This window comes from Odocoileus virginianus, chromosome 28 (assembly GCF_023699985.2).
Source record: "Odocoileus virginianus isolate 20LAN1187 ecotype Illinois chromosome 28, Ovbor_1.2, whole genome shotgun sequence".
Classification (NCBI taxonomy): Eukaryota; Metazoa; Chordata; class Mammalia; order Artiodactyla; family Cervidae; genus Odocoileus; species Odocoileus virginianus.
Genome location: NC_069701.1, coordinates 33,996,789 through 34,013,770, shown reverse-complemented (window position 1 = coordinate 34,013,770; position 16,982 = coordinate 33,996,789). Strand labels below are relative to the sequence as shown.

Below are 16,982 nucleotides of genomic sequence, written 5' to 3'. Positions count from 1 at the left end.
CCTTCAAGCGCACTGAACCACTGGATCTAGACAGCGGGCAAAATCTCAGGACATCAGGAAGCTCATGAAACCTCTGACTGACCCCTGCACACCCACAGCTCTCACTGTGGGGAAAGTTTGCTTTGAGCTCTGCACTCAGATCGACACATCAGTTTTTACTCATTTCTTAATTAGGAATACCTTCTACATGCCAAGTGATGTGCCAGGTACTACAGATCTCAGGTGAACAAAAAAAGATCTAGTCCTTGTCCTCATGGAACTTGAAGTCCAGCAGGGTTGTTGTTCAGTTGCTCAGTCATGTCCAACTCTTTGTAACCCCATGGACTGCAGCGTGTAAAATTCCTTGTCTATCCCAACTCCCGGAGCTTGCTCAAACTCATGTCCATTGAGTCGGTGATGCCATCCAACCATCTCATCCTCTGTCAGCCCCTTCTCCTCTTGCCTTTAATCTTTCCCAACATCAGGCTCTTTTCCAGTGAGTTGGCTCTTCGCATCAGGTAGCCAAAGTATTGGAGTTTCAGCTTCACTATCAGTCCTTCCAATGAATATTCAGGGTTGATTTCCTTTAGGATTGACTGGTTTGATCTCCTTGCAATCCAAGGGACTGTCAAGAGTCTTCTCCAGCACCACAGTTCGAAAGCATCAATTCTTTGGTGCTCAGCCTTCTTTGTGGTCCAACTCTCACATCTATACAAGACTATTAGGAAAACCATAGCTTTAACTGTACAGACCTTTGTCCAGTGGGGAGATAGTCATTAATCAAAGAATGATGGATTTAAAATGGATAGGTCAGGGAGGGCTTCTCTGAGGAAGTGCACCTGAGCAGAGATCTGAAAGAGGATAGGAGTGAAGAGAGAAAGGGAGGAAAGAGAATTCTGGGCAGAAGGAACCACATTGCAAAGGCCCTGTGGTGGGAATGGTCATGGAGAGGGTGAGAGGCTGAAGAAGCCTTGGAAGGGCAGGAGCAAAGAAACTGAGAGCTGTGCCAAGACAAGGTTTAAGACCTGGGCATCCCATACAGGACCATTACAGGTCATGTTAAATATTTTCTTAAAAAATATTTTATTTTTGGCTGCATTAGATCTTTGCTGTGCATGGGCTTCCTCTAGTTGTGGCAAGTGGGGGCAAATCTCGAGTTGCAGTGTGTGGGCTTCTCATTGCAGTGGCTTCTCTTATTCGCAGATCATGGGCTCTAGGGTAGCTGGGCTTCAGTAGCTGCAGCCTATGAGCTCAGTAGTTATGGCACATGGGCTTAGTTGCCCTGAGGTACATGGGATCTTCCCAGACCAGGGATTGAACCCATGTCCCCTGCACTGGCACGTGGATTCCTAACCACTGGACTACCAGGGAAGTCCCAGAAATTTTTTTTCCCCCAGAAGGTTTGAATACCTTGTATTTTATCTATTTATTTATTTTTAAGGTTTTTTTTTTTTTTTCAACTTTATCATTTTTGGCTGTGCTGGGTCTTCGTTGCTACATGGGCTTTTCTCTAATTGCAGAGAGCAGGGGTGTGCAGGCTTCTCATTGCGGGAGCTTCTCTTGTTGCAGAACATGGGCTCTAGGGTACATGGGCTTCAGTAGTTGCAGCTCCCGGGCTTTAGAGCACCATCTTAATACTCGCAGTGTACCAGTGTATTTGCTCCAAGGCATGAGGGATCCTCCTAGATCAGGGAGCAAGCTCACATCTCCTGCACTGGCAGGTGGATTCTTTACCACTGTGCCACCAGGAAAGTCCCAGGATTTTCATTTTTATTTAAGAGCAATTGAAGGGTTTTCAGAAAGGGGAAGCCATGGCTGGTACCATGAGTTGGAATACACTGATTTCAGGGCTGCAGGTAGAGAACAGATCTGAAGGGGGTTCAGATGGCCATAGCCGTTGTCCAGCTGAAGGATGCAAATGACTTTGACCATGGTGATGATGCTGGAGACAGAAAGAAAGTGGATGGTTTCAAGAGCTATTTTGCAGGTAAGTCCACCAGGCTTGAGATGTAATGGATGGAGAGGGAGGGGTTCAGCACAGTTCCTAGCTTAAACAACTGGATAGAGGCTGATGCCCTTCACAGAGAGACTACAGAGGAAGGCTAGGGAGGTTTTGGGGGGTCGGTGAGGTAGGGGGGATAGCCTCGTTCCCTTTTGGACGTGCTGAGTTTGCAGGACCTTTGAGATACACTGGAGGAGCCAAGCTGGCAGTCAGACATGCAGGCTGGAGCTCAAAGGAAACTGTGGTTTGAAACACAGATTTGAGAATTGTCCACATTCAGGCAGTACTGGGGAGTTTCCCCGGTGGCTCAGTGGTAACAACAAGGTGGTAATGGATACCCGGGTGTGGGTGAGATCACAAGAGGGAGTACCGAGAGAAAAAAGGATGACTCTTAGGACAGCATCAGGGGGAACTTCAAATTCTGCAGGGGGGTGGGGGTGGGGTGCCAATGTGCCTCCAAATAGGTAGAGGTATGACTGGGCAGGCAGAAGGAAACGCAAGGAAATGCTGAACCATAAAAGCAAGGGAGGTTTCTATCATTGGTCAGAAGGGACAGTAAAGCTTTGAATAATGATCACTGGATTTAGCAACTTGGAGGTCCTTGTGACCTTGGTGAGAGATGCTTTCATCAAACAATGAGGTGGGAAGCTAGAGAGGTGAAGACAAGGAAAGGATGGGAGACAAGGAAGTGGAGAGGAGTGTAGTCATTTCTTGGGAGAAGCTGACTTCTGCAAAGAAGGAAAGGAAAAGGTTTCATGTGCCAGGAGCCACATTCACCCCGGCTTTTCCTAGACCTAATTCTCGAGCCCAACTTGTTTTGCTGGTTCCCCTCCATGCCTCTCCCTTTCTCCTCAACATCTATCTTGAAGCTATTTGGAACAATTAAGTAGGAGACTTCCCTGGTGGCTCAGACAGTAAAGAATCTGCTTCCACTGCGGGAGACCCAGGCTTTGATCCCTGGGTCAGGAAGATCCCCTGGAGTAAGGGAATAGCAACCCACTCCATTATCCTTGCCTGGAGAATCCCATGGACAAGAGAGCCTGGCGGGCTACAGTCCATGGGGTCACAAAGAGTCGGACACGACTGAGTGACCAACACACAGACACAAGTAGGAGGCTGACCTTTAATCTGATCCTTCCTGAGACACTTCATCCAAGGAAAAGTCTTACTGGGCCTTTGTTGCCCGAAGCTTTGCCTACATCTTATCTTTGTCAATTTAGAGCATAGCTTTTTAACCCTGGAAGGCCCAAGATTTCTGGGTTCTATTTCCTTTCATACCTGGTGAATTTCAGACACCAGGTAATTCTTTGCTGAGCTCATCTCTTCCTTATAAATCCTCACCAATTGCAGCCAATAGTAACCAGCAGGGGTGGCTGGTTTTCTGCTTTCCAGCCTCTTGTGGGCTGTCAGCCTGGTAGACACATGGGCTTCCTTCCCAGTCAGAGCAGGCAGTAGCTTTACCCACGTTTTGCTAGTGCAGAACATACAACTCTTGCTTTTCAAGGGTCCTACCTCAGTTTCTTTGTTTGCTTCTGCTCAAGTGCTGAGCCAACGTCACCACAGGCGAGTAACTCAGTTCCTCTGGGCCTGTATCTTCATTGGCAAAATGAAGACAACCGTACAACCTACTTCATGGGGCTGTTACAGGAACTGAGTGAGTCAACGCAGGTGCTGTGTTAGGCCAGTGTGCGAGCACTGAGTACGTGCTGCCTGTTCAGATGGTTGAGGAGGAATTACGTGTGCTAGTATGAGATGGACACTATGCTTATGAGAGTCTGATATGCTAAGCAGCCACCTTTTTAAAAGTGCTAAAGTGAGGCGGTCACCTGCCCAGGAGACAGGCTGCTCACTCACACTGGCCGGTCAGTGATTCTTCTCTATAAGCACGTCTATCTGGGAAGCCTGATTACCATCTGTGTCAGTTACCAACAGTTACGATAATAATGCTGCATCACAAATCACCCCGAAACTTGGTGGCTTAAAGTAATAAGCGTTTATTTACCTAAAGGGTCTCTGAGTTTGCAATCTGGACTGGGCTTGGCTGAGATAGGGTTGGGGCCATCTGCCTATCAGCTGGCTTCGGCTGAGGGGACAGGTATGACTTGGACACACATCTCTCACTCTCTGGAAAGCTCACCTGGGGAGACTTCCAGGTGGTGGCAGTAGGGTGCAAGAGCTCAGGCAAGCCCAATTGTGCAAGCGCTTCTCAAGGCCCCGCTTACTTGGTAATGGAGGTAGCAGATGGCTTCGGAGCACAGGCACTGGAGGCCCACTGTCCAGCTTCCAATCCAGCTGCCCCAACTTCTGGCCTCTGATTTGGGGCAAGCAGCTTAATCTTACCAGGCCTCACTTTCCTCACCTGGACAGAGGAAATGATAGTTGTGCCCACCTCGGATCCCTGGTTTGAGGCCTGAGTGATGTCATCTGAGGAGTGCTGGGCACACCATCAGCCAACACCACTGGCCATGACGACGTCACTCAGGTGCCAGGCACCGCGCCGAGCACATCCCATGTGTGACTTTTGTCTTTGTGCCCACACATGAGGTGGCTCTTTGACCTTACCTTTTACAGATGAGACACAGAGCGTGGAAAAGGTTAAACAGCATGCCCAAGGTCACCCAGCTGACCAACGGGAGAGCCAGGATTCTACCTTGGGTCTGTCTCCCTAAACTGCTCTGCTCTATTTCTCCAACCCATGTCCCCGGGCATCACCAAATGTGAATGTTCCACAACACAGAAAGTAACTGAAACCTACTGGGGAACTATGGTCATTGTAACGTCATAATTTGCTTTTTAATGCTACATGCTGTGATGTGTAGTTACGGAAAGTGTGTTTATGTTGTCCTCTTAGAGAACAGTCTCATCCTTGGCAGGGATATTTGGATTCGGGCGGGACCTGGGACCCAGCTGAAGACTTTACTTCTCAGGCTACAAGGAGGACTGATCTCCTCTTTGGATGCCTGATAATATTTATCTTCGATAGCTTCAACTTTTCTACCGTCCTCCCTGAAATGTCTGGTGCCTGACATTCCCCGGCCCCCCCGAGATTTGTTTTTTAAAGGCAGAGGAGCACTCCTTGCCTCAGGTCACTGTCCCACTGATGCCCCCACGCCTGACGGGGGTGGGGGAGATCCTAATGCCGGTCCTCACCTCCAGAGGGTTCACTGGGAGACCAAACACGGTGGCTGAGCTGGGAGCTGATGCACACTCGTGGCCCGACAGCTGCAGGACGGCAAGTCCTCCACCCTGACACGACCGCCTGTGCTAACAACAAGTTACCAGACAAGTCTCAGCCCTGCTTGCTGTTTACGGCCGTGTGAGCTTCCCCATCACGAACCTCCCTGTGTAGCAGATGGACGGAAAGATAAAAGTAAACTCTCAACTTGCCCAGCGGAATCTTTCCCTGGGGCTGTTTAAAAGTGTGAGTGAGGTTTGTACCAGTTGCCGCCCTGGCTGGAGCTGAGGAGACGGGGCACGTGACCTCCCGACGGTGGCTTGTGCTGGTCAGAGGTGGCTCTGTAGTGACCCCGACAGATACGCCCCATCTAAGGTCCAGAGTTGGGCAAAGGAGATTTGGCTTATGGATTCTGAAGACTTAAAATGATTAAGAGAATAAATGCTGGGGAGAAGACAGCTTTTACTGCCCCCACTTGACGTCTGATGTGGGAGCCTGTGTGACAGGTCTCACGAGATCTCTACAGGTGGGGAGGGGCAGGGCCAGATGCCCGTGTGCACACGCTCTGAATGAGGTCAGCGAGCAGTGAGGTGTCAAACGGAGAGGAATGAGTCCAGATTCTGGTTCCTCACAGATCCTTGGGGGGCTGCTGGCCCTCGCTGTATGTTTATTAATTTTAAAAAAATGTCCTGTGGCCGGCCTAGTTTCACTCAATGCCTAATAAAGGGAAAAACTGTTTACATAGCACCCCTGGGTCTGACACCGAGCAGCTGAAGTTAGTAAGATCCTTCACTTCCAGAGATGACACAGACCAGCAGCCTGGGAGGAAAACAACCTCTTTAGAAGCATGCCGTCCCCAGGTGAAAGTGGCAGCTGAACCCCTTATATTAAATAAGACAAAAATCAGGCGAGGAGAGATCAAACCCCCAGGGGAAAAAAAGCCCAAACTGCATACTTGGCTGCGGAGATATGCTGTCCAGGAGTCTAGGATAGTTGGGTCACAGCCCAACTGTCATGTGTGCTTCTGACAGTCCAGACATCTCTCTACATTAACATTCTCCTCACGGTACATCAAACAAGGCCAGAGAGATTGGCCAGAGTCTGCAGTGAGCTCCCTGGGCCATCAAAACTGGCTTCTGCCCTCCATTTCTCACTCCCATTCCTTGCTTAGATGATCATGCTACAAATTTTTCCTTCAGAGGCCTCGACACAGGGTCTGTTTTCTCTCCAGTCTTCACTGGCTGGTTAAGACACTCTGTGGTTCTTTAACAGGCCTGGCTTTCCTACCGGCAGAGGGCTCGGCCCTGCATGAAGCTCTGGTGACCTTGCTGACACGCCAGGCCTTTTGCGTTAAGATACAAGTTCTCAGACTGAAGCCATAACCAAAAGCTGACACCTAACATCGACCAAGAGCTTACTGTGTAATGAGGACGATGAAAGTCTTGAGACATGAGCTTTATCTCTTCATGTCTGATCTTCAGAAATAGTTAAGACAGGGAAAGTCATCATCCCTGTTATACATACGAGGAAACTGAGGCTCAGCCCCATTCACTTACCCAGCAAGTGGGCAGTGGAGCCAGGATCTGACTTGTACCTACTGCCAGCCCTGCTTCTTCCCTTAGAAGAGCCACCTTGGGTGACTGAGCTCTTCTTTTGGGAAGCACCTGGCAGCTTCCTGTCCCCTGCATGACACACAGGTCACAGCTCAGACCTGAAGTCTCTTGGCTGTAACTTCTTAAAGCGAAGATTTCTATAGTTTCTACCAGTAAGGCAGCATGTTCTGGCAGAAAGTTCATGAGGTTTGAAGACAGACTGAACTAAGCAAAGTTTTGGCTTCGTGACTAAATAGCGACTTGATCTGGGACAGACCACTCTTTCAGAGCCCACTTTCTCATCTGCAAAATAGGCATGACAGCTTTTGTCTACAAGAGAGCTGGGAAGCTCTACTGAGATCCCGAAAGTAATGAAAGACTGGTTCTTTCCTCTCCTCTCCTCAGCCAAGGACCCTGAAGGGCGGGCAGGACCACACAGAGGTTCCGTGGGAATCCCACAACTCCACGACGTGGGAACAGGTACATCCTGCCTGTGTGTCTCTGGTATTCACCAACCGCCTGCCTAGCAAGTCTGGCCTGTTTTCTCCAATTCACACCTGTGTCCTGGCCCAATCTGGGTGACATCTGTTCTGTCTGGATGACAGCTCCGAGGGCAAAGTTCCTCCAGCAAGACAAAACCACCCTCCTAGCAACCAAAAGTCTTTTGGTTCTGGAGCTAAACACATTCTGCTAATTCATCCTAACATATTATTTCTTACACATTATCAGTTTATCAACTAAACCAATTGTGGAGACTGCAGAAATACAGAAAACGTTTGCTATAATTGATTCATGGAGATTGTGACCTTGTAAAACTCTAAACATATGCCTGCATGAAAACACACAAAATTAAAATAATTGGGTGAGGGCTGAGTTGTGATTTTCCTTTTTAAAATATTCTTTAATATATACAATTATTGTTCTGTTTATAAAATGAGCATCCTAGAGAAAATCTGCTGAAGATGCTGACTCTTAAGCAGCACGCCCACACTGTTCCTACCCGCTGCCCTCATTCTGCCTGCTGGGTCTTTGAAGGGTTCTACTCAGGGGGCTTGGATCAGCTTCCCCTGGCAGAAAGAACCAACCCAGGCTGGAAGGGGGAATTTCACAGGGACAAAGCCCTGGCTCACCCAGGGAGCTTTCCACACAGCACAGGCAGCTGGCTGCCTCTTCACACCGAGCACACTTCTGGCTGAAGCAGTGAGCTGGCACAATGCTTCCTCCTATGGAGCCAGAGAGAGAGTCAGGCCCGAGTGACAGTAACATGGACAAACTGCTTCTGAGGCTTAGACGGGAGCTGAAGGGTCTTAGCATGAGGCATACTGAACATACACATGTCCTTGGAGAGAGGTGGGTCCATCACTGCAGGCAGGACCAGAGGTCCGGGTGGGCTGAGCATCTAAGGAGAAGCAGCACATCAAGGCCAGTACCCATCGCAGGCGATGAGCATCCGTGTAGCCCCCAAAGCCAGGCAGGCGGCGGCACGTAGCTCAATGTGGGTTTTCGAAGAGGTATTCAAGATCCGGGGCCCGCAGTCGCTGCTCTTTGTTTTTGTTCTTAGCGAAGTCTCTCAGCAGGGCCATGACCTCGTTTTCAAATATTTCTGGGGCTGGTTTTGCTTCTGTAAGGATGGGCAAAAAGAATTACGTTGGTCAGTCAACTGTCAGATATATAAGGATTTTTTTCTTTTTTAATTTAAATATTTATTTATTTATTTGGCCGCAGGGGGTCTTAGTTGCAGCACACAGATCTTCGATCTTTGTTTCGGAGGGTAGGATCCAGTTCCCTGACCAGGGATCGAATCCATGCCCCCCCGCATGGGGAGCACGGAGACTTAGTCACTGGACCACAAGAAAATCCTGATAGTATAAGGACCTTAAAGCTTGAAATTCTGGCCTGGCCTAAAACCACAGTGGGTACACAGGGCAAAATTTCTCTGGACACACACGCAGCCTGCACCACAGGCTGGCAACCTACGGCAGCCGGTATCTGTAAAGAGTGTTATTGGAGCAGCTGCTCTCACTTGTTTACATATTGTCCGTGGCTGCTTTTGTGCGGCGATGGCAGGGCTGAGCAGTTGCCACGAGACCATATGGCTGCAAGCCGACAGCATTTATTATCTGGCCCAGCATTTATTATTTGGACAAGCACAGCTGACCCCTGGCCTGTCCAGCCTTGGCTGTTCTGTTTTGCTTCGCATTCGGTACTCCAGTTGTTTTTGGAATACTGTGTTTTTCCTTCTAGTCTATTAATTTCCTGAGGCAAAAGTCCTTCGATGTTAAGTGATAGCAACTAATAACTCCGGGAAACTTAAAACATAAAAGAATTCACTGGAAGGCTATAACAGAGGCCATAAAACTGACATGAACCTGGAGAACCAGATTTGGATGGAGAGGCAACAAAGGCCCCGAGAGAGCAGAGAGGAGAGGATGCCAGCCTCAGGGTGGCAGGAGAGAGTCTGGCAGATGCTGCACACCTCCAACCTTCTTTCCACCCCCGAGTCTCTCACTTAAGCAAAGCCTCCCAAACAAAGCCTCCTATTGGGAAAGCTTGGGTACTAAGCTTTGGAATTACCCTCCTAGCAACACTAAATACAACGTTAGGAGAGGGCATTCCTCAAAGCAATGTCTGATTTTCCCTCATTCGGCACACAGCTGGCGTCTGGTGGGCCTGGCGTCTGTTGTTTTGTGTGACAATCAGAGTAAGATCCAGGCGATTTCAGTTTCCCCCTAGAATGTTGAAAACTGGACAGAACACCCCACTCATCCCAACAAGAAAAAGTCAGATGAACTAGAAACATCATAACTTTTTTGAAGTCATTAGAGAGCTGAGGTCACAGGCACCCAAAGAAAATAAAACCTAAGGAAAGAAAGGCCCTGCAAAGGAGAAAACGGACATGAACACACACGCTCACTTGAGAAGGCACAGGCAGAAGGGGCACTGGGCACCACACAAACAGGCAAGAATTGAGCTAAAACTGTTCATCACCTGCTGAACGCCAAGTGCAGGTGAGCACGAGTGTAAAATCCCCGGGAGCCACAGACACAAGCGGAATCTGCCCCAATGGGCAGGTTCTCCTCAACAACCCCTCACTGAGATGCTCACGATGAAGACAGCGTCCAGAGCAGGAGGCTGCAGAAAGCCTCCCTCAGTAATGCAGGCCAGGAGTAGGGGAAAACACTGCCCCACCCCCAAAAGCATAAACCCCAGCCTAGTCCTTCTTCTCTACACAACAAAAGCTTCAAAGGTCTGGGAATAGGTCAGTGAGCCCTGTCTCCTACAAGGCACATGTGAGGACCCGCCTGGGCTAGTGAAAGAATAAAAGAAAAAAATCCTCTACCCCTGTGGGACCAGCAGGATCACTGAAAAAGGCCCTCCACCATGACTCATGGTCACAGGGCCGGAAGCTGGACCAGGACAACAGAGAACTGCCTCCCGATCTCCTGTCCCCAGACTAATAAGCACCACCTGGAAATCAGCAGGTTTCTACTGCTGGGGGAGGGCAAGGGCACAGAGAGCCCTTTTGAGGCACAGAAATGCAGGAAAGTTCACATGGTACCACGTGTGTCCCTGGTGGCTCAGTGGTAAAGAATCCACCTGCCAATGCAGAAGACATGGGTTCAATCCCTGGGTCAGAAAGACGCCTGGAGAAGGAAATGACAACCTACTCCAGTATTCTTGCCTGGGAAATCTCATGGACAGAGGAGTCTGGTGGGTCACAGTCCACCGGGTCTCAAAGAGTCAGACATGACTGAGCACACATGTATGCATATATACTGTAAATCCTAGGGCAATCACCAAAAATATTATAAAGAGATTTAAGAAACCAATGGTGGAGATAAAATGAAATTTTAAATACTCAAAAAATCCACAGAAATAGAGGGGGAAGAGGACAAAAAACAGACAGCAGAAATAGAAAACAACAACAAAAAAAGATGGTAGGTTTTAATTCAATCACATTGGTACTTATATGCAAATGGCCAAAACACACCAATAAAAAGACATAAGATCAGATTAAAAAGAATGACAATATAAGCTATCTATAAGAAGCTCAACAACAACAACAAAAGAAGCTCAACTTCAATATAAAGACAAAGATACATTAAAAGACTTCCAGGTTGGCCCCAAATATTTCCCACTCCCCTGTGTTCAAGCCCTGTGGAAACTAAGTGTAATTATGGTGTATAATTTCTTGAGAAGGGTCCATTAAAAAATGGTGTGTGCTCTCTTACTCTTTTTCCCCGGCTGAAAGATAGACATGACAGACAGAGCCTCGGCAGCCATCTTGAGGTCATGAGGTAGCCAACACGGGGGAGGGTGAAGGAACAAGTCAAGAGGAATCTGGCCTTAATGACTCTGAAACCCCTCTGTGCGCTCTGGAGGGCCAAACTCTGAACTTCTGTTAGGAGAAAGAAAAATGTACTTCTGTCTTAAGCCACTGTTGTTTTGGGGTTCTTTTACTCACAGCCAAAGCTAACCCTAACTATACACAGTGAGAATTCATTCCTCACAAAGCAGGTGCCAGAGAGAGACTCCCAAGGACTTCATGCTAGGCAGCCAGAGCCATCTCGTTCCACTTCATTCCTGCCCTGGTTTTTCTTCAACTTTCCCTTTGATGCTAGGAGTTTCTCATACAATTTCACTAAATTCCCTTTTTGCTTAAGTTAGACGGAATCGGTTTCTATTGCTTGCAAACAAAGGACCTTAACTTATAAGACAAATTTTGTACATATCGGAAAAATCTGAAGAGAGGCTGGGTTGAGTGCCTACTAAAGAAAAACAAATTGCCCATGATACCTTTCCAGACTCAAATCAGCCCACATCATCCTGTTTTTCACCTTATGCCGCTTATCATGCTCAGTACCTGTAGCCCAGTAGTAAATATCCCAGTCATTACTGGGTTCATTAATCAGGCGATCGTAGAGGTTCAGCTGTTTCTCTGTCATGTGCTGCAGATGTTCCTTAGCGAAGAGGCTACCGTCAAGAAAGAGACAGAAGTTGAAAAGGCTGTCTTTAGCCAGAGAGAAGCAACCCCCATTCTCCTCTTCCCCTACCTAAGCAGGATGCAGTTTTCCAGCATTCCCCTCTTCCTGCTCTCGTAGAGCAGCCGGGCTCGTTTGGTTTCTATAGATTCATCAGTTCGCTCCTGCCATGGAGGCAAAGGGATTTCAATCATATCCTTCTGGGAATCTGTCGGGCTGTCACCTCTGTAGCAGCGTCTGCATGATGTCATGCTGAGCGAAGGAGACACTAGGTGGCGCCTTGACAGAGCAAGCATCTGAAACAAAAAAGCCACAAACATCTTTTATTCTCTTTTTGGCCAAGGCACGCAGGATCTTAAGATCCCCAACTAGAGATTGAACTCAGGTCCGTCAGGCTGAAAGCCCAAGTCTTAACCACTAGACTACCAAGGAACTGCCTCCCATAAGTACCTTTTTAACAAGGATGACCATCCTTGTCATTCACTCAGCACATAAACTGGGTGCAAAATGCATCTGATCTCCTTTAGACCTTAAGAAGTTGCGTTGACTTTATAATAACTATAGACGGAGTTTAATCTTTAAAAATTGTGAACTACCATATTATACATCTGAAACTTATAAAATACTGTAAATCAACTACACCTTAATCTAAAAAAAAAAAAGAAATTATGTTGATACTGTCCCCACTTTACAGCTTAGGAAGCTGAGACTCAGAGAGGTTAAATGATTCACCAAGATCACCCAAATATTAAGAATAATTCCTGAGGGTTGGAACCCAACTCTGACGGCAAACATGTTCTTAACCACTGCCTTTCCAGAAAGTCTCCAATAGAAATATTTTCTTCTTTCCGTGCACTCCTTTAGAAGTCTCACAATATGGTTTGCATTCTAGTCACGTGCCTGTGCTAAAATCTGAGCACACAGTGATGGCAGGGCCCCGAACTCCCCAAGGTTTCCCAACCTAGAGAAGGGCAAAAACTATCAAGATGCAATGAGAAGGTGGTAACGTCAGCAAGACGGTGTTAACAGGAAGCCCCACACTTTCCTTCTCCTGTGGAGACCCCAACTCTCAACACCACACATGGACCAGTTTCCTTTATGAGAAATCCAGAAACCAACTAAGAGGCTCCTAAACCCCAGGTGAGCACAAAAACAGCTGCATCACAGCTAGAAAATTCATGGGCCTCATTCACCATAGTCCCTGCCCCTGGCTCAGCCCAGTGCAACTGGAGAAAATTCTCAGCCACCAGCTTCTCCCTGGGGAGGGAATGAAAAGACTGAAACATACGTCCAACATGTGACCTTTCACAGGGAGGCCTGATTGACTAGTTTCCGTCCTGTTTGAATCGAAACGTGACAGAAAAAATGCCAGGTTGGGGGCTGCTGAGAACTAGGTGAGGATTTGGACTAGCACACCCTTACTTGCCATTGTTCCTACCTGTGGCTCAGCACAAAACTATAAGAAAACCCCCAATTCTTGGCTTTTCTCTGGGGAGGAAGAGTTTGAATGTGTGTCCAATGTTTCAGCTTTTTGAGTAGCTGCCTGAAAGTTTTCTTTTTTTCTTGTGTCAGGGCACTAACAGGACCCAGTATACTCCAGATATCTGGGGGTCTCTGAAAACAAAAAAAGCTGGGTGGCTTGCTGCTGCTCTGAGGACCCATGGTGCAGCAGACAGAGGCCAACAGAAAGAAAAAGGAGCATGCATCCCAAACTCCTGCTTTCCAAGGAGCTGTACAAGAGACTAATTTCCGTCTTGGCCAACCTGCAGCACTCATGGGACCTGGGATACTCTAGAAGCCTGGAATGGGCTGAGAAGAAGAGCTGGAGGCTTGCGCAGCTCCAGAGAACCTGCAGTACCATAAACAGACACAAGAGGGAGCAAGAGATTATGCGCACTTGAAAAAAGACGACAGCAAATCCCTCTGGTTGGGAATTTATGTCGTCCATAAGTCTAGAGAAGACATTTCCATAAAAAAGGTTTGAGAGGCCCCCAGATTCTCTGGCAGGACTGATGGGAAAAGATCTTTTCATGTACAAAAAAAAAAATGGGAGGTGGTTATTTTTTCAAATGCGTGGATCTAAGCACAAAGTTCCAAGGTGCATGAGAAAGAGCAAAACAAAGCCTAACCAAATACACAAAATAAACTTCCAGCAACCAACCCTGGAAACAGACATATATGAAATTACCTGATAAATAATTCAAAAAAAGTTGTCATCAAGATGTTCAGTGAGCTGAAGAAAACAACGCATAACCAAATACTGATAGAAAAAGTTTTTTTAACTGGAACTAAAGAATAACAATTTTGAAAAACTCACCACAGAGGTTAAACAGCATACTTGATCAAACAGAAAAAAATCAGTGTACTCAGTTTACTTGAGACTATCCACTCAGAGGAAGAAAATGAAAAACAAATGAGTGAAAAAAAATTAAAAAAAAAAAAGAAAAACAAATGAGTGAGATAAGCTTGTGAGACATCACCAACCTGACCAATATAAATACTATGGGAGTCCCAGAAGGAGAAAAGAGAAAGGGGCGGGAAGATTATTTGAAGGAAAAATGGCTCAAAACTTTCCAAATTTGGGGAAAGAAATGGACATCCAAATTGAAGAAGCAGATGATACCACCCTAATGACAGAAAGTGAAGAGGAACTAAAGAGCCTCTTGATAAAAGTGAAAGAGGAGAGTGAAAAAGCTGGTTTAAAGTTCAACATTCAAAAAACTAAGATCATGGCATCCAGTCCCATCACTTCATGGCAAACAGATAGGGAAACAAAGGAAACAGTGAGACTTTATTTTTTGGGGCTCCAAAATCACTGCAGATGGTGAGTGCAGCCATGAAATTAAGACGCTTGCTCCTTGGAAGAAAAGCTATGACAAACCTAGACAGCATATTAAAAAGCAGAGACGTTACTTCGCCAACAAAGGTCTGTATGATCAAGGCTATGGTTTTTCCAGTAGTCATGTATGGATGTGAGAGTTGGACCATAAGGAAAGCTGAGCACCGAAGAGTTGATGCTTTTGAACTGTGGTGTTGGAGAAGACTCTTGAGAGTCCCTTGGACTGCAAGGAAGTCCAATCAGTCAATCCTAAAGGAAATCAATCCTGAATATTCATGGAAGGACTGATGGTGAAGCTCACCTGATGTGAATAACTGACTTACGAGAAAAGACCCTGATGCTGGGAAGGATTGAAGGCAGGAGGAGAAGGGGACAACAGAAGATGAGATGGTTGGACGGCATCACCGCGTCGATGGACATGAGTTTGAGCAAGCTCCGGGAGTTGGTGATGGACAGGGAAGCCTGGCGTGCTGCCGTCCATGGGGTCACAAAGAGATGGACACTGAGCGACTGAACAAACAAAAAGGAGCCAAAGGACAGTAGAAAATAACACAAAAGCAAATGAAAGCACAAAGCTCACTGGTAAAGGTATATTACGACAAACGCAGGCTACTATAACACTGCAATGATGGTAGGTAAATCATGTTTAATTCTGACTTAAAAGTTAAAAGACAAAGCCATTTAAAAAAAAACTATAAAGTACACTAGTGGATACAGAATAAAATATGTCATTGTAATATCAGTAACATAAGGTGGGAGGAGTAAAAGGAGTTTTTGGATGAGACTGAAGCTATTATCAGCTTAAAATACATTATAAAATGCTTAATGCAAGCCCTATGGTAACCCAAAGCAAACATTTATGCACAACAGAAAATGAGAAAGGAATCAAAGCATGTCTATAGAAAAAAGTCAATAAAACACCAAAGATGACAGCAAGAGAGGAAAAGGACACAAAGCTACAAGACTGAAAACAATGAACAGAATGGCAACTCTAAGTCCTTCTCTATCAGTAATATTTCACATGTAAACAGATTAAATTCCCCAATCAAAAGACACAGAGAGACTGAAGGGATTTTTAAAAACCCACAAAATCCAACTATATGCCTCACAAGAAACTCATTTTAGCTGTAGGCTGAAAGTGAAAGTGTGAAACACATTCCACTGCAAATAGAAACCAAAAGAGAGCACAGATGGCCCTACTTTCATTAGACAAAATAAACTTTAAGTCAAAACTATCAAAAGAGATTTTAAAAGACAATGAAATAATGATGAAAGGGTCAACTCACCAAAAGGGTACAACAATTATACATACAACCAACATCTGAACACCCAAACATATGAAGCAAATATTGACAGATCTGAACAGAGAAACTGCAACACAATAGTTGGGGATTTCAAAAGCCACTTTCAATATGCATAGACCATCCAAACAGAAGATCAATAAGGAAGTAGAGGACAGGAAGAGCACTGTAATCCAAATGGGTCAAACATACATATACAGAACATTCCACCCAACAGCAGACGATTACACATTTTCAAGCACTCTTAAGAACATTCTACAGAACAGAGAGCATGTTAGGTCACAAAATGAGTTTTAACAAAAAAGATCGAAATCATACAAGGCATCTTTTCTGATCACAACAGAATAAAACTAGAAATCAAGAGCAGAAGCAAAACTGGAAAATTCACAAATAAGTGAAAATTGAACAACACCCTCACTCTTGAACTGGGTCAAAGGAGAAATCAAAAGGGAATCGGAAACCATCTTGAGACAAAAACACATCACAAAATCATGAAATTGGCAAAGAGCAGTACTAAGAGAAAATTTTACAGTGTTAACAGACTATATTCAAAGCGAAAAAAGATCTTATGAAACCATGTGAAACCACGACAGACACTAGAGTAGACTTAAAAAGAACAGAGAGGCTTAAGAACAGAGACAAAAGGCTCCCAGAAGCTGTCCGGTCAGTTCCACCTGGCAAATAGGTGACATCTGAATTGGGTTTCTCAAGAAGACTGATGGGTCAACGATATTACGAGACAAGCACACAGCCGGCTCAGGCCAGGGTGGATGTAACCTGAATCTCCTACGTTGCAAGATCAACTTCTCCTTGGGTCTGCCCTTGCCTGGGCTATGTAAGGTAGATGCTTCTCTCGGTCTCCACAACTTCAGAGGAAGACAAGACACAGTTCCCACTGTGGCCTGCCCAGGAGTCTAAAAGCCCCATTCTCCTCACCCGCGCAAGAGCCGGGAAGACAGCGACCACCGCCATTTTTCCCAACCCGCATCAAAGGCCTAGGGCCCGGCCACTTCCGGACACTTTCGAACACCAGTGCCGCAGACAGCAGCGCCGAAGACTTGAGCAGGAAGATGCGTCCTCGCGTTTGGCGGAAGTGACTGTGCGTGTGACGC

At 46.4% G+C, this 16,982-nt stretch overlaps 1 protein-coding gene across 1 annotated transcript; it reads right to left on the bottom strand.

Annotated features, from left to right (window-relative positions):
• Positions 1–7,628: 7,628 nt before the first annotated feature.
• On the bottom strand, positions 7,629–16,968 carry SDHAF2 (succinate dehydrogenase complex assembly factor 2). Its single transcript, XM_020916891.2, has 4 exons — positions 16,807–16,968; positions 11,803–12,026; positions 11,613–11,722; positions 7,629–8,369 (listed from the first exon to the last, which is right to left on the bottom strand). The coding sequence occupies exons 1-4, from the start codon at positions 16,840–16,842 to the stop codon at positions 8,239–8,241; spliced, it is 501 nt and encodes a 166-aa protein (XP_020772550.1). The 5' UTR covers positions 16,843–16,968; the 3' UTR covers positions 7,629–8,238.
• Between the last annotated feature and the right edge of the window lie 14 nt (positions 16,969–16,982).

Bases quoted from the DNA above. Each gene is read 5' to 3' on its own strand.
- SDHAF2 (XM_020916891.2), bottom strand. From the start codon at position 16,842: ATGGCGGTGGTCGCTGTCTTCCCGGCTCTTGCGCGG. The intron at 12,027-16,806 runs GTGAGGAGAATG...TTTTTGTTTCAG, and splicing joins TCTTCCCGGCTCTTGCGCGG to ATGCTTGCTCTGTCAAGGCG. The intron at 8,370-11,612 runs GTACTGAGCATG...CCATCCTTACAG, and splicing joins TATTTACTACTGGGCTACAG to AAGCAAAACCAGCCCCAGAA.